At 42.2% G+C, this 25,946-nt stretch overlaps 1 protein-coding gene across 1 annotated transcript in view; it reads left to right on the top strand.

The window, feature by feature from the left end:
* KCNH8 (potassium voltage-gated channel subfamily H member 8) overlaps positions 1-17,806 on the top strand; it is a 353,249-nt gene extending 335,443 nt beyond the window's left edge. Inside the window, exon 16 of the mRNA XM_006192862.3 lies at positions 15,516-17,806. Coding sequence (XP_006192924.2) covers positions 15,516-16,202 — 687 coding nt within the window. The 3' untranslated portion in view covers positions 16,203-17,806. The remainder of the gene's footprint in view (positions 1-15,515) is intronic.
* Positions 17,807-25,946: the final 8,140 nt, after the last annotated feature.

Raw genomic sequence — 25,946 nt, 5'->3', positions numbered from 1 at the left:
CCAGGTCTTTATTGAGTTCTCTGGTTAGTGTTATCTTTATATCTTTTCATCGGCAATTGACTCGACTGAAACACACCGATATAATCGCCAGTCCCTCCCTAAATCTGACTGTACACTCTCTTTTCTTTCTCATCATGGTCATATATACCTCTCCACTGTCAGTTCTCAAAAGCAAGATATAAGCAAAGGCTGTACATTCACTTTTTGACAAAGAAAAACTTAAGTCCATTTAATGGCTGGCAAAACCATTCTGCTTTTTTCATTTTAATATATATGTACTGTTGATGTTAGTGCTGCATTTTGTGGACACGGTGTCTAAACTGGAATATATCCAAATAATTAATGATTTGTAGGACACTTTCTGGTATTTTTCCATTTCTCAAGCCTCTTTGTGTAGGTGGATTTGTAGCATTTGTGAGAGTTATACTGATAATAAATAAGTAAATAAATTAAAATGAACCCTAAAGAATAGGGAGGAAATCTCAAAAGGAAAAACAAGTGTCACTAAATTTTGTGAAGTGAAGTGTGGATTTTAAATGCATGTGACGTTTGGAGATGAAATATTTTTGTCCTCTTTGCCCGGGATTACTTAGATGTAGACCTCTTCTCACCTTTGACTAGAGGGACTAAACAAATGTGACAGTTAAGTGTCCTAGTGAGACCAGTGCCACATTCCAGATGGGCGATTTGAGCTGCGTTGAACAAAAGGAGTATTTGCAAAGGAGTGAGTAGAGTGTAGGGAAACCACAAAGATGGAACAGCCCCTCCTGCCGTGGGACAACAGCAACGGAAGTTCACTACCTCTCTGAGGTCCGAGGGGCCAGAGTAGAGAATGGTTACAGGACCTTGAGTCAGAGAAAGCTGGATGGAGAAGGCCACCTGATAGGAGCCATGACCTGTTGTTGGTACCTTCTGCGACCTTCTGCCTGCCTCAGCCCTGTAGGGAAGCAGCCAGAGGAGCACGGCCCCTGCATCCCTGTGCTGCCTCCCTTCCATCTGATGCTTCTGCAATGGCCAAACCAGCCAGAGGCCAGAGCGCCAGTGAGGCTACTGATGGAGCCCATACAAGCCAGCCTCCAGGGGCAGAATCGGTTGGAAGGTGGATCTACTTTAGAGATACAAATGGAAATGTTTGGTAAAATGAGTTACTATGTAGACAAACAAGTATAGAAAGATTCAAATGAAATTAAACAATTAGTTATTAATTATTCATAACTAGACATCAGCCAGTTGGTGGCAGCTAGCTATTAATTGACCACTAACTGATAGTTTCAGAATAACTGTTTTTTAAAAAAAAATAGATATGGGTATCCACCCCCATACCTCCTAGAAAAATTTGTAAATTGATGTAATCTTTTAAAAACATTGAGCTCTGCCATTTTTCATTCATCAGTAGGAAAATGAAGTTCAATAATTGATCCAATCCAACAACTATGAATAATGTTGGGAAGTTTCTTTTAGGAACTTGCAGTTGGAAGGGATCGCAAAGGGCCTCTTCTTTCTTATCCTCTGCCTTGTACATGAATTTCCCCCTTTTTAAATGACATCATAGATTTTTCAAAAGGGCTCCAATTCCTTTAGCGTTGATCCTACCTCCAGTCTCCTATCAATGTCCTTGATTCTTCCATGATGAATCCCAATTTCTAAGTCCCTTTTCTAAAGTTCAACACCTGCTTTCCAACCTTGCCATTCAGTATTTGTTTTTATATAGTTTCATATTATTTTCATATGCATATTTCTTCCTTCCCCAAGTAGAGCACAAAGCTCTTGAGAACTTGGATTATATCTCAAAAAAAAAAAAAAATTCTGTGAATTGCCTCAAAATTGTTATTTTAAAAGTATCTGGGCTTTAGTGAAATGCAATAGAAAATGTCCTGTAGCTCAAGCAACGCAGTGTTCAGGGCTATAAAATAAATATACATGAACTTGAGTAGACGTGGGGTTTTTTTCAGTTTTTTTTTTTATTAGAAAACAATGAGGCACCTGGGGAAATGAAGGCCAACACTTCCCATTCATTTCTGCACCATTAGAAATAAGCACAATATATGTAAATCGATACTAAATTAGTTAACATTTCCTTTTTGTGCTTCTATGAACACAGGATAGGCTAGAATTTGAAATGATCAATTGTTTAAAATAATGAGTAAAAACTGTCCTGAAATAAATAATTAAGCAACCTCAGTTCGATACTATTATGTTTCATAATGTGGTAGAATCATGAAATCTAAAAGTTGCAAGGTATCTTAGAGGACATCTATTTTGACTTCTCACTCAATGTCGGAATATCCTTTTGAGATTACTGGCAAGAAGTGATTTTACCTAGATATTTTCCGTAGTGAGAACCTCACCCTGACCCAGAAAAAAATCTACAGCAGAGGTTCCAAAACCTGGTTGTGTTTTCAAATTCTCTGGGAATATATTTTTATATGATTATAAATATTTTTAATAAGTTAATATGTAAAATAATAAATATTTTTAAAATAGCCATTCCTGTAGCCGATCATAGGCTGACTCTCAGAACCTCTAGCGTTGGCACTTGGATTCTCTATTTTTTTTTAATTCTCCAAATGCTTCTAATGACAGCACACCATGCACACAGTGGCCCACCTCATTTCTCAGTTGCTTTAGCAATCAGAAACCTCTTCTCTATATTTAGCTGATACAACTCTCTGTAAAGCCTGTTAGTCATTTTTCCTGCTTCTGCGGCTCTTGAGTCGTTTTGAAGAAGCGACTTAACTGTTTTTTTTTATGAAAATACTTTAAATGTTGACGGTGGCCAATATCTCTCTCCCTCCCCCCTCAGTAGCTTATCTTCCTCTTCTAGAAATATTCTCTCTTCCTTGAAATTTTACTCATGTAATGCAAAATCCAGACCCTTCATCATCATGATCAACTTCCTTTGCCTCTGCCCCCTCCTCTTCACCCAGTTTCTGAAAGACAATAACAAATGACCCCAGTGTCCTACAGGTGACACTTCCATAATGGGTCTGTTGTCTAGCTCAGTGTTTCAGCTTATGACAGTGTCTCGAGGTCTTGTATTCCTTCTTTCTGTTCAGAAAGCTCTTTTCCGAGACATCTGTGGACCATTCTCTTCCCTCCTTCAAGTCTGTGCTCAGCTGTCAACTTCTCAAGGAACTCTTCCTTGACCAACCATTTTAAAATAGCAGCCCCCTCTCCCCAAATTTGTTTTCCCTCCTAACCCTATCAAACCTCTATTATTCTGCATAGTTTATTTATCTACATTTTCACTGTCTCTGTCCCACCATTAGAAAGTCAGTTCTAGGACGACAAGAATCTTCATCTGCTCTTTCCTTTGCTGTCAGTTGGTATGCAGTAGACACATATTCATGGTTGATGAATGAATAAAAGATGTTTGGATTATGCATTATGTCCATTTTAATGATAGACAGTAGAACACTGAATAGAGGAGAAAATTGGGATTTCAGTTTTGAGTCTGAAAAGACATGATAAATCCTGACATGGGAGATGTTCCTATTGCCGATGAGGAAACTGAGGTCCAGAGATAATCACACAGGCAGCAAGTGGCACAGAAAGGCCTGGACACAAGACCCCAGTCCCAGTCTATAGGGTTAGCTTTCCAAGTAGACCATCCTTCGTCTGCATTGAAGAGACTTCCTCTCTGAAACGTCAGAACCCCACATCAAGACTTGAGCCTTGGATTCCATAAATTGGCCATATGTACACTTAAATTTAAGACTTGATTAAATCGTGGACAGATAATTTCAGGATAGGATAATTTTATAAAGGGCTTTTCTGAAAAGTCTGATAAAATATACTATATGTTCATTCAAGGGGAAATTATGTATTTCCAGTATATGTTTTCCTGTGGATGACTTTTCCATGTTTGTATTTTCAAATCTTAAAAGGAGTGCATTTTTAAAGCAAATAAAGAGTGTTAAGGAGAGACGGGAGGGTAGGGAATCCCCTGGTAGTTTACTTTTTTATTTCATTAAAATAGTCAGTTATAGTGTGTCAGTTTCTGGTGTACAGCATGATGTCCCAGTCATGCGGATACATACATTTTCGTTTTCATATTCTTTTTCATTAAAGGTTATTACAAGATATTGAATGTAGTTCTTCTGTGCTGTACAGAAGAAATTTGATTTTTTAATCTATTTTTATATATAGTGGCTAACATTTGCAAATCTCAAACTCCCAAATTTGTCCCTTCCCACCCCCTTTTCCCTGGTAACCATAAGATTATTTACTATGTCTGCGAGTCTGTTTCTGTTTTGTAGATGAGTTCATTAGTGTCCTCTTTTTTTCTTTTTTTAGATTCCACATATAAGTGATATCATATGGCATTTTTCTTTCTCTTTCTCTTTCTGGCTTACTTCACTTAGTGTGACAATCTCCATGTCCATCCATATTGCTGCAGAGGGCATTATTTTATTCTTTTTTATGGCTGAGTAGTATTCCATTGTATAAATATACCACAGCTTGTTTTTAAATCAAATCAGATCACTAGTACAAGATACGGTTCCTGCAGCCCTGTGCTGACCTCAGCTGATGGTCTGCAAGCTCACTTTATTTTTTTTTTTTTATCTGCAAGCTCACTTTATTTTTTTTTTTTAATCTGCAAGCTCACTTTCTAACCTGAACCTCCCCAACCTAGGAGATGCAGTAGTTTCTGTTCAAATGGCAGTTATTAATAGAGTTTATTAGGGGAGTATGTTTTTTCTGTTAAAACTTCATTATCCAAAAAGCTTGATTGGGGAAGGTGTCCACCAATGATTAAAAGAAGACTCTTTCTGGAGCCCTGAAACACACGTTAGGCACCCTGCTTCCATGAGGGGTTCTGCTAGACCTTTCCTGGTCAGTCTCTCTCACAGTCTTTATCAATGTGATGTTCATTGCTTGGTTGCTCTGATAGTGAAGGGACAGTCTGTGCATTTGTTCAGTAAGAACCTACCCTCTCGGTGGGTTTTTTGGAATATTGATTGGCAGTAATTAAAAATGGGTCATTGAAACTTATAATAGTCAAAGATGAAGAAATGATGAAAACTAGGTTTTTTCATGTAAAATACTTCATTTTTTTAAATTAAACTTATATAGATACTGTTTTTTATAAATATGAGATTCTAGTGTGCAAATCGAGTATTTTGTTCTTCCTTTTTTAAGAAAAGATTTTGGGGGGTGAGGTAATTAGGTTTATTTATTTATTCATTTGTTTTTTAATGGAGGTACTGGGGATTGAACCTAGGACCTTGTGCATGCTAAGCATACAGTGTACCACTGAGCTATACCCTCCCTGGTGTTCTTCCTTTAAAAAAAATTATTTATTTTAACTGAAGTACAGTCAGTTACAATGTGTCAATCTCTGGTGTACAGCACAATGTCCCAATCATGCATATATATACATATATTCATTTACATGTTTTCTTCCTTTTTAACCATGAGCTACTTTAGACATATATATTTATATAACAAATATCCAAATAACCCACATTCATAGTAGGCAAATAATAACATGTTCCCATGTTTCAGATGTTGTGCTTTAAAGAAATTTAAAATTCTATATCCTTCCAAGAGGACTTGAAAGACATTGTCATAGGACAAGTTCATCAGCATTAAATACATACTTATTTATAGCCCCAAATCTAAATGAAAGTTAAAGAGGACAGAGTATAAATTGTCAAGGGTCAGATGCCCTGACAATGTACTTATAGCAGAATCATAAAAAAAGGAATGAGGAGAGAATGAGAATAGAATATGCCAAAAAAAAATTTTTAACTGTTTTCAACAGTCATAATTTGTAATGGTAGCACCAGTATTGAAATGCTGAGAGTGTTGTGTGTGTAATGGGCTGGGGTAGCGGTAGGGGGAAGCAGATGAGTGCAAGCACTCCTTACAGATGTTGCAGTTCAGTTCCAGACCACTGCAGTGAAACAAATACCACAATAAAGTGAGTCACACACATTTTTCAGTCTCCCAGTCCCTATAAAAGTTATGTTTCCACTACACTATAGTCTATTAAGTTGTGCAATAACCTTGTCTCTAAAAAAACTATGTGCATGCCTTCATTTAAAAAAATACTTGATTGCTAAAAAAAAATGCTAACCATCATCGGACAATGCAGGATTGCCACAAAGCTTCAGTTTATAAAAACACAGTATCTGTGAAGCACAGTAAAGCAACGCAGTGAAGTGATGTACGCCTGTAATTGTGGCATATCATGCATGATTCTGTCATCCTCTGTACCTCAGTGACCAGAATTCACAGTGTAGAATAAAGGGCATACAAATGTAATATAGAAATGTTAAGTAAAAACTCTGTAGTCCTGAAATGGCATAAGAAATACTTGTGAACTGCTGTAGTATCATATATATTCATGCATCTCCAAGCTCTTTCAACAGAGAAGGAATAAAAACAACGGCCAGCCCAGTAACAATGAATATTTCTCTGCCTCGATCATGGTTTTGAAATACAATTTCCCACGAAAAGAAACCCAGGTTTCTGGCATAAATGGCTGTTTCCGCTTCTGGGGCATGAACTGTACATGATGAGTCTGGAACACCTTAGTGTTCAGAACAGAGCAAGAAAGCTACCAAAAACTATTAGTATGATGTTGAAAGAACTCAGGAGCCAGCATGAAGAGTCTCCCAGTGGCCAAAGATGGGGTAATTTGAGCTTCGGTAAGAAATACAATGATCAGAAGTACAATGGGTGAAAACGCATACAATAGATAACAAATGCTCCTGGAAGGCATCACAGGAAGCACCTGGATTGCCCTCCTCTGATGGGCGTGCTGCAGGTGTGGCCACGCACAGACTAATTCCCTCTGAGAGAAATGCGGAAACTGGCTGGGCGACTCCTGCACATCAGGTGAACGAAACAATGTCCACGTGGAGACCGGTGGGACACGCTGAGGCACACTTTTGCTGTAAACCCCATCCTTGGCACAGCACCATACAATCGGGAGGGACCCTTCAACTCCCAGCTTCTCCCTGAGCCTGCACATCTCGTGGCCCCAACTCTTTAGGCTCCTACCCAAGGGATGGGCACCAGAACACCTAGCTCTGTAAGCCAATGAGGCTTCTGCCCCATGGGACTACAGGCAGAATAGAAGCAGTTTGTAAAGGGCAAGGAACACCCCCATGGTTGTATCCCCGGGCTCAGCAAAACAATGCTCATCTCCCAGTTGCTCCCTGAAAGGCATTAGACTACATACTTTCCCAGCTGCTGCCTGAGTGTCCAGCTTCTAGTCAGTCTGCATCTGGGTGCTCGCTTGATCCTCTGTCTCGAGACACTGACAGATCTTGGCACACCCTCAACTCCAAGGAGCCACTAAGAACAGAGACCCTAAACTCTCAAGACGCCACCACAAAACTGTTAGAACTAATCAATGAATTCAGTAAAGTTTCAGGATACAAAATCAATAAACAAAAGTCCATTGTATTTCTACGTACTAACAATGAACTACCAGAAAGAGAAATTAGGAAAATATCCCGCTTACAATAGCGTGAGTAGAACAGAACAGAGCAGAACACCTGGGGATAAAGTTGACCTAGGAGATACAAGACTTGCATACAGAAAATACAAAATAGTGTTGAAAGAAAGGTAAACAAGAGGGGGGAGGGTATGGCTCAGTGGTAGAGTGCATACTTAGCGTGCACGAGGTCCTAGGTTCAAGCCCCAATACCTCCATAAGAAAGGGTGGGAGGAAGTAAGGAAGGAAAGGTTAAATAAATGCAAAATTCCAACTATAAGCTTGCCAAAGGAATTGAAAAAAATCAGGTTAGACTTAATTTTCAACTCTTACTGAAAGATCAGTACATGAGAAGTTAACCAGAAGGACATGATCTGTAAGAATAGGAACTATTGATCTGACCCTGAGAGCAGGAGCCAGCAGTACTGGCCTTAACCTGGAGCTTGTTAGAAATGCAGAATCCCAGGCCCCGCCCCACACCCTCTGCATCTGAAAATGCATGGTGACAAGATACCCGGGTGATTCCTGTATACATCAGAGCTTGACAGGCACTGCCCTATACACTGGTATTCTGAGAGAAGACTGACTTTTGTTTGGTGTTCGATGATGGCAGTGAGGTCCCCTTAGCCAGATGCTAACTGTAGCTACAGTCGGGTACCAACTAGATAAGGAAAGCAATCAGAAGGTTGATAAATAATGGATTACCATCGGACAGTAAAGTAATAAAGTTGTGTCCAAAGGCCTGAGCTTGCAGAAATTCAGTGAAATTCATTGGAGTTACCACTTTCAAGACTCTAATTGGTCATTTTGGATTGACAATGCTAGATTTGTATTCTTCTCTTATTATAATTTAAGAGGCATCCGTTGCACCTGCAAATGCAAAGCCCTTGGTACAGTTCCTGTGTGACGTCAGATAAGCCACTTCACCTCCCAATGTTCTAGTCTCTCCAGCTGTAAACACAGATTTACAACTTTCATTCATTAATGGGACTAAGATCTTCATTTGGCTGAAATTTATGCAAGTGCCAAGTATGATTATTATTTTAGCTGACAGATAAAAAAGACTGTCACTTGTTTTTGAATGCTTTGTGAAGCAAAAGACACAAGGATGAAATTATGCTGATCGTCTTTTTTGTTTTGCCCGCTTGTGGAGTTTGATTGAACTTGTCTGAATCCCATGATAAATATACAACATAACAAAGGATTAAATGAAAAACCATTTAATTACCTGAGTCAGAGCTTGTGAAAAATGTATGTGTTTGTGACAGGGGGAGAGGATGGGTGTAATTAGTACCCCTGAATTTAGGAAAATTGTGTCTAGCAGGAAAATGTGTACATGTTTGGCAAAAATTGAGTGACAGGTCAAGACCTCTTCAAGCTAAGAAAATTATATCAACAGATGCATTCCCCATCTGCTCACTGAATGCACAGAAATGGAAATCACTTTTTTTTCTCCGTCTATCAACTGAAGTTTCAGTTTTACTCAAAAGTCCATGAATCATACCATACCAATAGCCAAGATTGAGAAATGTAAAATATGAATAATATAAGACGAAAGGAAGCTATTTCATATGTGAAAGGAAAAGTATTGTCAAAGACACGTTCTTGTCTTCATTATGAAACTCACAGTCCTGTTCCCAAAAGGCACAATCCAAAGACACACTAGGACAGCAAATCTGTGCTTGCACCAAAACGCACATTAACTGTAAAAGCTGCCGGTGCAGGTGTAATTGGGACGAGAGGTCACCAACACCATCTGTGACTAGAAGTACAAGATCTTAATCAAAAATTTTCAACAGCTCTGGTTATTGCTGTTACAATTTGCTACTGGAAAGCTGCGTGCAAGGCACTGCTAAACCGTGGAGACTGTTTCTTCCAACTTTAATTATGTAGAAGTGTTAATAGGAGTGGTTTATCCCTCCATGCTGAGGCTGAAGAGGAGTTACATCAATAACTGGCTTTTATTTTCTTTGGGCTCAGCGTTGCCTGAGATGGTATTCCCTACCATGCAGGAGTTTCAGCTTAGTTGAGTCCCTATCTTCCGTGATCAAATCCAGACACCTGACACTCTGACATACCAGTCTTCTGGGGAGTAAACGCTAACATCCATTATATTATTTAATTATCACAACACAGCCCTTGTTGAAATATGACTCAGGAGGACGAGAAGTAATATCACATCAATGGAGCCAACTAAACATGAGAGGAGAAACCCAGGCGCTCTGGAAACATAGGCGACAATGATTATTTCTGGGCCCACAGAAGTTCGGAGGAAACTGGGATATGGCAGAAATAGATAATGGTACTTCTGATTCCCTGCTTAGCAGTATGGAAAGATCAGAGTGTGGATTATCACGGACATTTGATGAGTCTGTTGTCACACAGGTGTTTCTGTTCATGATGGGAGATGTTCAAAGGAGTGAAAGCACTGCCTGGAAACCTGCTGAACACCGAGTGCTGTGTACGGTTAAATGTGTGGTGCTGGGGGAACAGAGAAGGGAAGGCTCTCCAAAGTGTTGGATAGAACACTGAATTACTTGGAAGCACAGATGGTGTTTTCATCACTTCTTCTTTCCAACAGTTGGGACTTTGGAAGGGAGAGAGAAGTCTTGGATATGAACAATTGCCTATGCAGATGGTAATCATGAACTGGTTTGGCCAACAGTTTTAAATTCCAGACTGATGGATTCTTATCCACCGAAGAATGAAAAGGAGGAGGAGGATGAAGAGGAGAAAATGAATAAAGTGTAACTTAATACAGAAGTAAAAGAATAACGTGTATTAAGTTATGTTTTCTTTATCTACTATATTTGTAAGTAGAAATAATCAGAAGGCCACATCTAAAATAGCCATGAAGGGTGGCAACCAGGGATGCAAAAAGCTTTGCTAAATTTCAGCTGATAAAACAACTCTGAATAAGTTAATTGAATTTGTCACTTGGCACTCATAATGTAGTCATGAGACTTGGGAGTCAGTAAACGGGGAATTGCCCCAGGGAATTAGAACTACCCATGGAAATCAAGTTGATGCTGAGACAAGTGACAAAGCAGAAAGATAAATGAAGTCTACCAGAAGTCTTGGCCAAAAGAGACCTATTTCTACCATCATGAAGGAAACACAATAAAAAAAAAAAAAGGGATTCTTGATGGTGGAAATGCCACCTGCTCTTAAAAACTGGAAAATACCCAAGGATTTGATTTAGGAAATTTACATACAAAAACTCTTTAACAGTCAGAGTACCTACTTCTAACATATTTACTTGGGATGAAGAGCCCCAGTTACAGATTTTCCAGTATAATTTTGTAGTAGGAATCTTTCTGCCAGGATGTTTATGATAAAATCATGAGATGATATAAAATAAAAATTGAAGGTGGATATGAGAGCCAAGTTCTTCAAAACGGCAGGAATTGCATTCATGTATTCATTCCAGATTTACTGAGTGCACGTTGTGTTCTGGGCATTGCCCTGAGTCCAGGAGATACTGAGATAACCACTTCTACCCTCATGGAACTTATAGCCTAGTTGAAGGCAGACAGTCCTGTTTGATGCTCAAACTGCTACGTGAGTGTTACTAAGTCCAAACTCATTCTGCTCGCTACACGACAGGCCAATAAATCGGGAGACAAGGTGTTTTGGGGCAAGGAATAATGACTTTATTCAGAAAGCCAGCAGATGAAGAAGATGGGGGACCCAAGTCAGAATTAGGCTTCTTTTATACTAAGAAGGGGAGGGGGTGTGGTTGGATGTTGCAAACTTCTTGGTGTTGGAATCCTTTGTTCTTGGCAGCTGTCCACATAGATCATGATGTTCCTATAAACCTCCAACAAGATAAATATTATTCTCTGTTCTGCAACTTTTTATCTCTATATGAATGGGAAAGTGTTACACCCTTAAAGGTCAGAGCCTTGAGAATGGGCTCTCCTGTGTATTTCAGGCTCTAGGCAACATTCTTTTACAAAAGGTGCAAAACCAGCAGGAAGGAATGAGCTCAGGAAACAGCACAGGGTTAGAGATAAAGGAACAGATGTAATATGGAGTCAGATCTGTTCTTCCCTATCACATAAGTATCAGTGAGCTCGTCAGAAAAAAAGCTCTGCAGAGGAAATGAAGGCTTAGATGTTTGAAGGGAGAGAAACTCACCAGGCAGAGAGGGCTGAGGGGAAGAGCTCCAGTCGGTGGGGGAGAGCCTTCACAAGAGCAGAGTGCTGACTTGCACCGTGTACATCTGATGGTGTTCCAGAGGGGAAATGCGGGTAACGGGCCATGGAAAAGCCAAGTGGGGCTTGTGAAGGGCTTTGTAATTCCTGCTCAGAGAGATTCTGTTTTCTAATATGAGTGACAGAAGATTTAAAATTCAATTTATTTATAAAATTTAAAAATTTAGGTAGCTGCTGAGGTAAATGGGAAAACATTGGTTCATTTGATCTAAATGATTGTTTTGCTTGTTTTTATGGACCCATCTCTGCAGTTCTGTTTTTCTGTTGTGTTTTGAAGACACCTCCTTAAGTGGATGGAGCATGGATCACAAAGTAGCCCCAAGAACCTTTTTTAGCAAATGCATATCTTCTTCACTGTGCTGTGAAAGAGCCTCGAGCCCCACCACCCTTAGGAAGTGGAGACCTTGCATTCTTTGTTTTCTGCATTTGGTTAAGAATAAAGCTTTTCCTGTTTTAGAATGAATCTTGTTAGTGAGCCCAGCAGGAAGCAGTAAACAGAAGTGCTGTGAAACTTCACGGTGTTGTCTGGCAGTTGTCACTTCGGTGTCACCAGAGTTTCCACTCCCAGGAGGGGTCATCTCTCCTGTGACAGCTGGCTTTGTCCTTATAAAGGGAGAGATCCCTTGTCTGATGGGGATTAATTCCCTGTGCAGCTTTAATAAGGTGCAGGGGTATGTCCCCAGTGACACAGTGACAGAAATCTTCCCTGACATAAATTGATCATTACCCTTTGGAGCTAAAGAAAGCTCTTTTTCCTTGGGTTCTTTGCTCTTTTTAGTTCAAGCTAATGTAGTAATTTTGTTTTCTGAAATGTTAATGCTATTTACATTCCTGGAGCCAGTCAAAACTTGTGATTCCCAGTCAGAGTTCATGGCCTCAGAGTTGTGGCAAATGTGGCCGTGGACATTTGCAGCAACATGGATGGACCTAAAGATGATCATACTCCAGTGAAGTAAGTCAGACAGAGAAAGACAATGTGGAATCTTTTTAAAAATGATACAAATGAATTTATTTACAAAACAGAAAGAGACTCAGAGACATAGAAAACAAACTTATGGCTACCCAAGGGGAAAGTGGGGAGGGGGTGGATAAATTAGGAGTTTGGGATTAGCAGATACTAACTACTATATATAAAGTAGATAAACAACAAGGACCTACTGTAGAGCACAGGGAAGTATGTTCAATATCTTGTAATAACCTATAATGAAAAAGAATCTGAGAAAGAATATATGTGTGTGTATGTGTGTGTGTATAACTGAATAAAAAAAAAGCTCCCTGGACTCGCCAATGTGGCATCCATCATCTAAATAAATAAATAAATAAATAAATAAATAAAGTGAATATGGCCAAGGAAAGATATTTCAGCCACAGGAAAATACCCATTTATTCTGAAAGCTCTTTATCAACAATATGTCTATTAACATACTGCCCAGTTCCAGATTTTCCTTTAATACAAACCTTTTTTGTTGTAGTCCCATTCACATAATTTGCTGTGAAGAGATTTTACTGTGCTTAATCAGTCTCCTGATTTTTTTTTTTAAGAGATGGCGCTGTTTGCTTATTTGATGTTGAATTACCATTTCAGACAACTTTCACACGAGGCTAATTTTTGTATCATCTGTGCTCCTCACTCATTCTCACCACATTAGCAAAACTTTCTCAACTCTTAATGTCTCCTTTTCCATATGGTAATACACTGTAATAGAAACAGCACCAAACCTAGAAGGCTCGAATTCCAGATCAAAGACTGTCATTCATGAAATAAGCGACTTTAAAATGTCATTTAACCTCTGGGCTTTAATGTCCCCATTTTACAGGTGAAGAAATAATCATGTATCCTGCTGATTGTAGTGTTTCTATAGAATCAATAGGGAAAATGTACCTAAAAGCATGTTATGTTACACATTTACTCAAGTATTTGTTGAAAAATGTAATTGTTGGTGTGCCTAAAATACAAAGTTGTCCTTCAAACATTATGTCTTCATTCAATGCTAATAATTCACCAGATGAGCCCTGGTGAATTTGATACAGGCATTAAGCTTCAACAACCTACAGGAATGAATGGTTAATATATCCTTCAAGGATCTCATCTAGCATCAGCCTTCTGAAATTCTGAGAGAAGAGCTAATCAACTCAAGATAGACCCCCTGGGTGAATGTCCGCTGTGCTGAGATCCAGAGACTGACTGGTGTCACCCGTGTGCTTTAGAATTGAGGCTTGGCAGGTTATGAAATTGACAACCTGCAGTGAACATTTTAAAACTCAGAGACTCTTTCTCGGATTCACCGTTTCACTTCTTAAGTGTGAGTCTCAGGGGTATCTTTTTGTCGCCAAAAGTTTTAGATCTGCTGAAAAGCCTGGGCAGAAGTATTCGATCTAGTCCCTCGAGTTCCATGCAAGCAGCAAAGCAGAAATAGTTCTGGCCTGGCAATTTCAAGGCAGGTGTTACCAGTTGGTTGCCTGAACCAGGAAAAAAAACCTCCTTCTGGCCATTTTTAAATGCCTGATTTGAGCGGCACTACCTCCTGATGGGCCTGCCAGGGAGAATTAGCTTCAGAATGTACTTACAAGGAAATGGACTGAATCAAGTTACTGGACAAATTAGGAGTGTGTACTTAAATATTGAAAAATGTCTGCCCAAAACTGTAATCTCGGTTTTGGCGTCATTGAAGTTGGACTGCCCTTTTGTTTTGTTTTGTTTTGTTTTCTGATGGTATTTAGCCAGTGAGTTCAGCTGCTTATATTGGAGTTCATGATTCACGATAATAAAATCCAGGCATAGGAAATCCTTTATAAAATATAATCTTATAGCAATGAAGGCAAAATATTACAATACGTGTTAGTGTTATGAATCTAACCAGAGACTAGAAAATGTGTGCGATTCCTGCTTTCTGAAAGATAGGTTTTCCTCACTTTCAAGTATATAAATACCCCAGAAAAGCTGGATTTCAGTCAAATTCAATCTTCTGGTGGTCTTCCATGGTTAAAAATGTGATGCGGTTGTTAGGAAAGTAAGTCCTCCTGTGAATTATAATATTGGTTTTAAGTGTAAAAGGAATAATGCAAACTCTTCAGTGGTTCTTGAGAGTTTGAGGGTCATGTCTCTGAAAATCTTACGAACACTAAACATCTCACGTAGAAAATGAATAAAGCACTTACCGCACAGAGTTCTAATTCCACGGGGGCTCCAGTTCCCTGATGGACCCCGGCACTCCCAGCTTCCCCACCATGCTTACCTGTATGGACCCTCCTTGAAGATCTTATCTCTAAGCTCATTTTGCAGCTTCTCCTTTTCCTGTAGACATTCTCCGTAGCAACTCTGGTGTGAGGTCGTGTTTACCCCCCTCACCATCCCACGAAGGCCAGTGTGTTTCTGAAGAAGCATAGATCTTGGCCAGAAGTGACAGACAGAAGCAAGAGCTGTCATTTTCTGGGTATCTGCTCTGGCAGGCAGCGTGCTGAGTGCTTTATGAACAGTGCTCACCACCCTGCGTTGTTTTAAGGTATTTGGGATGGTTGGTGTGCATCACTAACTCAGGAAGCAAAAGATGCCGTCTGTATTTAAGAGATATAAGAGATGATGAACCTCTGTCTCTAATTTTGGTCCCAGAACCCCAAAATCGCCAGGTAAGAATGCCAGGCTATTCATGTCTTTCTAGGTTCCCTCCGAATGAGGGTGGCTTGAGATCGGGTACCCAGCCTCCCCGTTCCGCCTGTGGGCTTGGCTGGAGTTGGAGGTGGAGCAGCCTTCCAGACCTTCTTACTGAGAAATCTCACGCCCCTTCCTGCTCTGAAATCACTACCAGGCTCCTCTGATGATTGCCTTTTGCTTTGCTTTGTCCACGCAGGTAACGAGCCTGACTCAGGAGGTCTCCCAGTTAGGTAAAGACATGAGAACTGTGATGCAACTTCTAGAACACGTTCTGTCCCCCCAGCAGCCCTCTCGGCTCTGCTCCCTGCACACCACCTCCATGTGTCCCTCCAGGGACAGCTTCCAGACCAGGACGACCTGGAGTGCGCACCAGCCCTGCCTACACTTGCAGGCAGGTGGCGCTGCTTATTCCCAAACACAGCTTTGTCACGGGAACGTCACCTCGGACATATGGAGTGTGGATCCCTCCTCTGTGGGGAGCAGCCCCCGGCGAACTGGAGCTCCCGAGCGAAATCCTGCAGACGCTGAACCGTTTTATTCACCTGCCCACCACCAGGTTGTCCAGGAAGGTCATTTGCAGTTTCTAAGGTGCATCTCTCCACAGTCAGATACCACCCTGACGCCCCTGCAGTCCATCTCGGCGACGCTCTCGTCCTCTGTCTGCTCCTCCTCCGAAACATCTTTGCACCTGGTTCTCCCCAGCAGATCGGAGGAGGGCAGCTTGGGCCAGGGAGCCGTGAGTTCCTTCAGTCTGGAGAACTTGCCAGGATCTTGGGAGCGGGGACGAAGGGCGTCAGTCTCTCCTGACCCCTTGGAGAACTTTCCACTGGAAGTTGTCACCAGCACAGCAGAAGCGAAGGACAAGAAAGCCATAAATGTATGACACTCGTGCCTGTTTCAGCCCCTCCCCGCAGGACAGCTCTGGTTTGCCTTCCTCACCCCCAGCAGCGTGAAGGCTGGGTGATGCTGGGGGTCCCGAGGAAGAGAGCACGAGGGGCCGGCAAAGGCAGAACCACCTTCATGCTGCAGCAGACACGCCCTGGGTCCTAGAAACGAAGTAGGAACATTTTCCTGTACAGATATTAACTTACTGGTCTGTTTGACAGACTTGGGTAAAAGTCCAAAGACCCTGCGGGTCTGAGCGGCTCGGAGTCCCAGACAAAGAATTTGTGGATTGGTTTTGTCCTAGGTGGCTTTTGTGAAATGCAGCAGAGGTTTTTCCTGAGTGCCTGTGTGTCACTCCTGAACAATACCCACCGCACTGCGGGCCTCGGGAGCGCACAGCTCCCGCTGATCTATTTTTGAAATATAGAAGGCCAAGGGACAATTATCACTGCATGTCATCTCCTAGACAATCAGTCACATAGAGCCAGTGGCCGGTGGTTAGCTAGTGCACGTTATTTGCCATGTAAAAAATGAATGTCTTTATTTATCAAAAAAAAAAGCTATTTTTATATCCTTCGTATGAAATACGTATTTAAACTATTTAAAATATTTATAAAGAAATGAATGTTTTCATTTTGGTAAAAAAAAAAAAAAAGCTTGCCGTTTTAACAAGAAATGCACTCTTGTTATGTATAATAGATCAAAAATTATTTATTATTAAGAGGATGTAGTTTCAAAAGGAATCCCCCTTTTATCTGCATGCAGTTTGCAACAAATGTATCATCACGCTTCTGGATTACAAAAGACGAGGTCAGATTTTATTAATGAAATAAAAACACGGACTGAGCGTCCGGCGTGAGGTTAGGGAGGGTTCCGCCTGGGCTCTGCTGACTCACAGAGCAGCCTGCATTGAGCCTGCCCCAGCTGGGCCGGCAGCCGTCTTACTCTGTGCTTCTGGTCCAGGGAACATGAGATCACAATTACATTGAGCTATTATTTGGGCTTCAAATTAAGGGAGAAAACCTTGGGTGTATCCTTCCTCTGTGCCATTCTTTCAGAAGAGCTCGAGGAGACCCGTGAAAAATTCCAAAATGGAGCTAAGACTTCTGAGCTATGGCTTGGGAGGGTGATGCCAGCTCGCTTTGGATCAGCACTTTTAATTTTTTTCTTTAAAGCTCTCAACCATGCTGTAAGTTACGCAGAGCCGGTGTTTTCATTCTCATCTTGCAGAGAAAAAAAAAAAAAAAACGTAAGCCCCAGAGATTACACAGCTAGGATGCTGGAGACAGTCTAGAACCCAGACTGCTTCCTCCATGTCAACCAACGGCAAATTCAGATGCTGGCGTGAGAATAATTTAAACGCCTTCGTTAAAGTTTTATTTTATGTGGAAGAATGTTTAGGGCCTCATCATCCCAGATATTCTTAGAAAACATATTGAATTCACATTCTGGAATCATTTCCCACCACAAAAAATAAACAATTTGAAAATTGTATCATTAAATCCTCTACACAGCGGGTGGGGGTGGGAGTAAAGCTCAGTGGTAGAGCGCGTGCTTGGCGTGCACGGGGCCCTGGGTTCAATCCCCAGTGCCTCTGCTGAGGGCAAAATAAATAAATAAAAGTTATGAAAGACATCTACACAAAGCAAGACTTCTGGTGTGTGAATCTTATACCCTAAAATTGGCTAGAGTAGCGGAAAGGCTACAAACCTTCTCCAAGAAAAATGGAAACAGTACATCACTTAAGACTCCATGTCTTCTACCCCAACCCCACCTCCAAAACTCAAGTCTCTCCCTGCCTAAGTGGACGGGAAAACTGAGGCAAAGGCAACATGCTGGATTTAATGTATTTATTTGTATTGGCAGTTGCTCATCCTGACCTATGTCGTCATTTTAAGGGCCATTCAGATAGAACTAAGTGTTGTTGGTTCATGATTATCCCCGAGGTTGCTTCACTATTTGACAAGAATATTGTTTTCCTGAAGGGCTCTGTATTAGGTGTGGCGTTAGCGGAATGCTTGCATCAGAATCACACGGAGTTAGTTCTTTAACATGTGGAAAATCTGGCTTCAGCCCAGTCCCTTTGGATGGCATCTGGGGATCTACCACTTGGTAAACTCCCTGGGTGACATATACGTTAAAGACTGGGAAATACTGCTCTGGATAGAATCTAGAGCATCACAAGATTGAGTCCTAGCTATGTCACACCTGGGTTGGCTGGCATCTAAATTATATTTAAGACAACGCTGGGTCTATAATTGCATAATAGGCCTGGTTAACCCTATATAGTAGTTCTCTTATTTTAGTTTGAATAACAGGGGCTCTTATTAAAATAGATTTCGAGGCCCTGACACCTAAGACGTGGGCTGGGTACCCAGTGATTCTGATACATCTGCTCCAGAGGAAAAAAAACTCTAGACACATGGCCGTAAGAAGTGTAATCATCTCCATAAGGAAGAGTTGGTTCTGCAGGAGACAGACTGACTAGAATCAAACCAATTTCAACTGAAAATTGCATGCAATACTGTTTCCACACGGTTCCTGACGCGTCCGTGATTTTTTTTGTGAAAGTGGTGGATCACGTCCTGCAAGACAACTTTGAACATTCACTCGCTACTCCAGCTCTAACGGTTGAGTGCCAACTACGGGTCACGCACGAGGACCACTTGATTTGTTGTGGGTCTCTGGGTTTCATTTGGATTTTCTAGAAGGAAGAAAGTGAAAATGCCCTTTGAAGTCTGATAAATGGGTCAGTTCTACCCGGATTGGGAGGAATCGTGTTTTGGATGTGATGTAAACCAAGTGTTTGGTGAGAGAATGACAGTGCTGGGGGTGGCCCCTGTGTGGAGTGGACCTGCCCCTGTCAGGATTATTTTATCCAGAGCACTGGAAATAGCTTGCTCCAAACAGTTCTTGCAAAGGCTGCTTTGTCTCACAAAGGGGGACAGTTCATTGTCTAAGGTCATCCTTATCAGACATCGCCTTTATCCTAGAATCTGTAATTCTCCAAATGTCGTCTTCCTCAGATCACCACCACCCCTACACAGAGAGCCTCAGTTCATGTACAGCCTCAGTGAAGGGCTGTTCCAGAGGCTTCCTTTGCCCCATTTGTTCATTGTCTCCAATGACAAACGCCCAAAATAAATAGGATGCTGAGGAAGGAGGAGTTTTGGCGGAACACAAGTGAGGGTTTGCCGCCAACCATTTTTAACTTGCTCTGGGACCTCAGTCAAGTTGTTTTTAACACTTCTGAGTCTCCATTTCTCCATCTGAATATATAGGATTAAGCTACATCTAACTTGCAGAGTCTTTGTGAAGATTTAATGAAGTAATTTATGTGAACGCACACTGCCTGACATATAATAAATGCTAAGCAAATGTCAGCTCTCTCCCCTGGCTCCCTCCTCCCTCCCCTCCTCCTCCCACCCTGCCCTTCCTGATTCTTCCACCTCCCCGCCTTCTCCCCAACCCTCTTCCCTCCTCCCCTCCTCCTCCCTCTCCCCCAGGTGCCCCAGGCTAACTTCCAGAAAATGCGCCCCTTTGACATCCTCTCTGCGTAGGTCACAGTCAAGCCTTTATACTATGTACCCTACAATCTACTTCTCACATATTAACAATCATGTCAGCATTGACCTTGAAAAAAAAGTCATTGAGGAGGTACCAGGTAAAAAATATGCTCTCTGCTCCCAGCCGTCCTGGCCCCAATCTGTGTGGCTTCTGATTTCTTTATCTGAATTTTAGTAATTAAAGCCCTTTTTAAAAACTCTTGGGGGGAGGGTGTAGCTCAGTGGTAGAGCGCACGCCTAGCGTGTACGAGGCCCTGGGTTCAATCCCCAGCACCTCCCTTAAAAAAAAAATAAATAAAAAACCTAATTATACCCCCCACAAATTTTTTTTAAATAAACTTTTAAAAACTCTTTACAGTTTCAGAAAGATCCAGGAAGTACATTCCCTCGTGAAAATACTACATAAAACGTGTACTTTTTTCTTTTTTGCCCATAAAGATTCTCTATGGAAATTCGTGATTGCTTCAGAAATCACACACACATGCACGCCGGGCCCACCAGCCCCACCAGCCGCGGCCGCAGAAGACCTGGGCTCTGCCAGCCACAAGCCTCAGAACTTTCTAGCAAGCGGTCTTGCTCTCTTCCCAGAGCTCCTCGGCTGGAAGCAGAGATGATGAAATGTCGGCCACGTCACACGGAAGCCTTCAGAGCCTCCCCTGGGTTTCCCGTGGAGAGAGCAGGTCCCACCAGAGGGACTAAGCTAAATGTCACTCCCTGCAGCGTGTGTCCTGAAAGAAGCGGCTCCTCGGGGCGTGTCACTCAATAGCGCCCTGAATAAAGAGCTCACAAAGGACCTGAGGACAGCCCAGTGAGGCAAGGACGGCGCATCTGCACCTGTGGTTCCAGGGAATTCGATAGCTATACGTTCTAGGGGTAAAAAACAGGCTGGGCAGATAGAACCATGCCTTGGACTCTCTCCTCCTGCCTCAGGTTTTCCCCTATGGAGAGAGAAGGCTGGGAATGAGATGGAAGGTAATACTGAACTGAAGGCTTTGATTTTTAGATTTGGGGTTTTTGTTTTTTGGGTTTTTTTTTTTTTTTTTTTTTTTTTTGCAGTTGACTTGATAGAAATAGAACATATATATGTGATACATTTGAATACAACAGAAAATAAAATGGGAAGAAGTGAGACTTAAAAGTGTTTATCTGTGCTTTTCATTTTAGCAAGAAACCAGTATACTCCCTTCAAGGAACCACGCTCACTTAAGAATTCCCTGTGGGGTAAAGGCTACACATACCATCCCTTTGGTACGCTTGCTCTCAGTGAATATTCTACCAGGGCCAAGTCCCCCGAACTCCAGCAGGCACTTTCTTCTTCACAATGGTTAACTGGTCCCGAGGAAGAATTATCTTTCAACTCGGTGTGAGGGTTGTGTGAACCGCAGCTGAGGAAGGGGCTCAAACTCAGCCTCATCTCTCGGGGGGGAATACCAGGCCCCCAGAGGGGCTGCAGCTCTGTGGCCCACACTCTGAGCATCTTTGGGGTCCCTTACTGTGATGAGCAGTGATGTCCGGAGGCCCCCAGGTGGAAATGTAGATTTCGGAAAGTCACCATGGTAACCCATTGCCCAAAATGAGTCCTGATGTTCCTCTTGCTCTAATCAGATAAACTAGAATAAAATCAAACTGTCATCTCTGGCTTCTAGTACCGAAAAGATATTTGAGCCCTAGCTCTGGTTCATGTAGTATATTTTCTGGCTAATTTACACAAAGACCACATCCCCAGAACAAGGATAAATGAGACAGCTTTTGCGACGCTTGGTTCTCAAAATGTGATCTGTGGAGCAGCTGCGGCAGCTTCATCCTGAGAGCTGATCAAAAATGCAAATTTTGGACCCCGTCCCAGAGCTACTGAATAGCACCTGCATTTTAACAGGATCTCCAGGAATACGTGTTACAGTGTTTTAGAAACACTGGGGAAAACACTAGTTCTTGACTCTGGCTTACCCATGGGAATCACCTGTGCAGCTTTGACAAGTCAGATTCCTGGCCCTGATCTCAAAGATGTTGCTTCAGTTTGAGTGGGAGCCAAGCATCAGTAATAGTTAAAACTCCCCCAGGTGACTCCAATATGCACCTAGGATTGAAAACACACTCCTCTAGAACAGCGCTTCTCAAAATGTGGTCCCTTGATTGGAAAAAAACAGCAGGCTCACCGGGAACTAGTTAGAAATGCAAATACTCAGGCCCCACCCCAGGCGTACAGAAACCCGGAGGGCGGGTCCGGCGATCTGTGATGGTTCTGGCGCTGCTGACGTTTGAGATTCCTGCTCTAGCCTGGAGGACAAAGAAACCAGCATGGGCTGAAGTAGGTCTCAAGCAAGTGGGAGTTTATCCGTAATAATATGTGATTCTCTGTTAGATGTTTAATAAGATGTGTAGCAATGTCAACCTTCTTCTAGGAAACTCAACATTTTCTGTCTATTTCAGATATTCCTCTGTGTTTTAAAACCGTACGGCTAGACGAATAGACCACTTTCTAATTAGAAGAGGTTCCCTCCATCGCCATCTTTTCTATTGCCAGTTTAGCCCCATGATACCCTTGCGAAAGGTTTATAACCAGGATGGCATCGGTGCACGTCAGCCTCATCAGGCTGGCTTGGGGACGGAGCGCTGCTTCATTAGGGGCGTGGCCTGGGAGAGAAGCTTCCCCCCAGGGCTACGTGCAGCACGGTGCGCTCCGAGGACAGCCGACCCAGCGTCTTCCCCAGTGTTAGTTACAGAGGCTGTTACATACGAAGTAGAAATCAAGGTGTTACTGGAAGGAGGAGAATAAAAGTTACCTTGGCTCTAAGTCACCAGAAAAAAAGAATTTCTAATGGGAGACAGAGCGTGATAGACACAGAAGATTTTATCAGTGAAGTAAACGTAGTAAAACATAGTACACCCCCGAGAATTTGGGGGCGGGCCGACCCAAGAGAGGGAAAATGCTGTGGCTGCTTGTTCCTCCTGTTTTATGTCTTGGCTTAGGGGGCATTTTCGTGATTGATTGACAGCTCACATTCCTTGTGCTCAGGCACACTCGTCCCTTTCATGCATGTTCTTACCCGTGATGCACACAGAGAAAACCTACAGGAGGGGCTCAAACTGCAATGTTAATTACATTATAATGAGCGCTGGGTCAAGTTAAGCCAGGTCCTCCTCTCCACTGCGCAGCCGCAGCGTTTGATCCTAGCCTGCTTCTTTGCTGTCCCTCATTTAGACAAAGTAAGTTTTTGAAGTTCCTTATCCTAAGCACAGGTGCACTGTTATTTTCTGGGTTACTTCCTCCCCCCTTGCCTGGTGCTCCTGTCTATCTAACTGCCTAACAAAGGCTTCATATTTCCACACAGAACCAGCTGCATATAGAAGCCGTAAGAGCCACTTTATGCTGCTTTGATCACATTCACTGAAAAATAACTAATAACCTATAATCTGACTATGGAGAGGCAGTGATTTTACCGGGTCCAAGCTCATACTGCTCACTGCATGACAGGCCAATAAATGGAGAAAAGAGTTGTTGGGACTCAAGGAATAGCAACTGTATTTGGAAAGCCAGCAGACCGAGAAGATGGGGCACTAGCGTCCCAAAGAACCATCGTGCCTGAGTTAGAATTCATGCTGCTTTTATACTAAAAGGGGAGGGAGTAAAGGCAAACATTTCCAGGTTCTGGTCAGCCTCCGAAGCGGAGGTGCTAATTTTTCTTCTTGCCTGCAGTCATTCACAGGTGGGCCTTGTCAGGATGTTTCCTATGAGCTAAAAAAGAAAAAGAAAAAAGGAGTTTAGCTTAATGCTCATTACCTGGGAGGCAGGGTTCCCAGAGATGGGCTATTATGTGTAATTTAAGCTTATAGGCAGTGTCCTTTTGTTGATTAACTTACAGCTAAAGCAATAGAAGATGAAGGTTAAAGTGAAAGAAACAGATCCAACATGGAGTCAGATTTGTTCTTCCCTGTTACAGAACCCGCTGGCAGTCAACAATCATGTACAAAACAACGAGAACACAAAGTTTTCTGTAATCAGAAACTTTCTATATTTATTCTCATGATGCCCATGTAACTGCTTCGGGAGACCTTTACAGAGATTCACTTTTAAGCAATTTAATTTTTATATATGGGGCACCTGTATTCTAGGGTTTATGTGTGTAGACTAACAGTTCTGAAATTTATTTAATATCTTTATAGAGATAAATGCTGAAGTAAACGTAAATAATGAGACTTGAGATGAGTTTTTAACTTCGCTCTGTGACCGTTTGACTTTGGACAAGACATATTCTCGGACTCTTCAGCCCTCCTCTCTGAGATGTGAAGTATTCATTTGAGTACTAGGAGCCTGTCCTGATATATTAAAAAGTGATAGTGAAATAGTTTATTTGGGGGATGACTTCAGGAAATACCAGTAGGGGAGTGGGGAGGTAAGACAAGGAGAGAAAGGAAGCCCATAAAAGACGTGTTATTGAGCAGACAATCACAGTGAGCAGCTGAGTTTCAATACCCCAGAGGAGCTTTGGGAGATGTTGTAAATGTGGCCATGACTTGCCCCATCAGAGGAGGGAGAAGCCGGTACCTTTATCCTCAAAAATCTCACCTGTCATGGGCTGAGGGAGGCTCCCAGATGTGCTATCTCCATAGCATGCCCAGCTTGCCTCAAGCAAAGACAAAGCCTTAGCATCGAGTCACAGGTGCTTACAGCAGGAATCCCGGGGCTTGGAGCAGAGCGGTGTGCACACAGCAGATACGGGCAGGGCACCAGGAGCACCTGCTACCTGAAGTATGTATCAGGTCCAGTCAAAAGACAGAAAACAGTGATTGGAACAGGAAATGTTTAGTATAAAAAATTAGTAATTATTTAGCATGTTAAAGAGCACCCCCGAGGGTGGAGGGAGACTCGCCTAGGAGGGAACAACTTTGGAAACAGCATTCCCAAAGATAGTCTCTGGACTTGGTTGGAAAAGGTGCAGACGGAGACCACTGAAAGCAGAGAGGTCTGCTGAGTTGCCGGGATCAGAAATGGCCACCGTCACTGGACTGAGGCTGGAGGGCAATGAAATGCAGGCAGGGCAAACAGAGAGCCTCCTGCTGGGGTGCAGGGGGGACCAAGGCTGGCATCAGAAGTGGCAACTGAAGGTGAGTGTCCCTGGGTGTCCAGCACACTACTGGTCACCGTGTACTGCAGGAGCCCCCCAAGAAGCAGCCCACGGAACCAGGAGGAAAAGCCCCCTTTTTCTGCAGTGTCTCCAGCGCCCCCTACTGCCATAGGGGAAACACTTACAGGAGTCAGTCCAGCGCATCTGTAATGGCCGTGAGCAGGCAGAGAGGGGTGGATTTCCAGGTGAAAGGCGATCGTCTCACACAAGATAACACTATTTACACAAGATCATTCTCTATGAAGGAAACAGAATGACATGTAATAAAATTCCTTTTCAAACTGTAAAGTTCTCCTTGATTAGTATTCTTTAAATGAGTGTTTTTGTTCAAAAACATCAGAATTATTGCTTATAGTAAAAAGGTGTTTTTCATTGACACCAGTGATTTATTACTTTATCTAAAAAAAACCTTTAGCATCTGGACTTCTTAACAGGGTTTGTATTCTGTGTAAGAATGTTGTGGATTGACCCCTGGGTCCTGAATTGACTCCTGGGTCCATAGACCTCTTCTTTGGTTGCCTAAATTTCCTTTAATGGGGAGCAAGTCTTCTACTGTTAACAAGTGGAATAGATCTGATTTAACCTGTAGAAGAGCAGGGCTGAAGCGTATCTTTATTTCTTTACTGCAAATCTGATAGGCGGCAGTGACAATGAGGCATCTGGCTGGGGTACAAGGTGCATAAGCCGTCGCTGCACAGCTGGAATGTCATTGCTTCCTCTCCTCAAAGAGCCTCCGGAAACCGCATGTCCACTCACGCTGGTGAGTGCGGTCACACAGAGCGCAACCAAACCCCGAGCTGAAACCCTCTGACATTGCACACTTTTCTCTCTTACCCTCCTCGCTAGTGTATGGATATGACTGTCAATTAAAACATCACCTTGAGATGTCTTTATCACACACACATCTAGTTAATTAACCTTTCCTCCAAGTGAATTAATCTCTTAACCCATCAATATGCTTCTGGCTATTAATTTATTGTCTTCTTTCAATTACCATCAATCTTCATAGTCATGCATAACTCTTAAAAATAGAAAAATAATCTGTCTTAG

Source organism: Camelus ferus, chromosome 1 (genome assembly GCF_009834535.1).
Source record: "Camelus ferus isolate YT-003-E chromosome 1, BCGSAC_Cfer_1.0, whole genome shotgun sequence".
In the NCBI taxonomy this organism is placed as follows: Eukaryota; Metazoa; Chordata; class Mammalia; order Artiodactyla; family Camelidae; genus Camelus; species Camelus ferus.
Note: the sequence above shows the minus strand (reverse complement) of the source record. Positions and strands in the feature narration are given on the sequence as shown.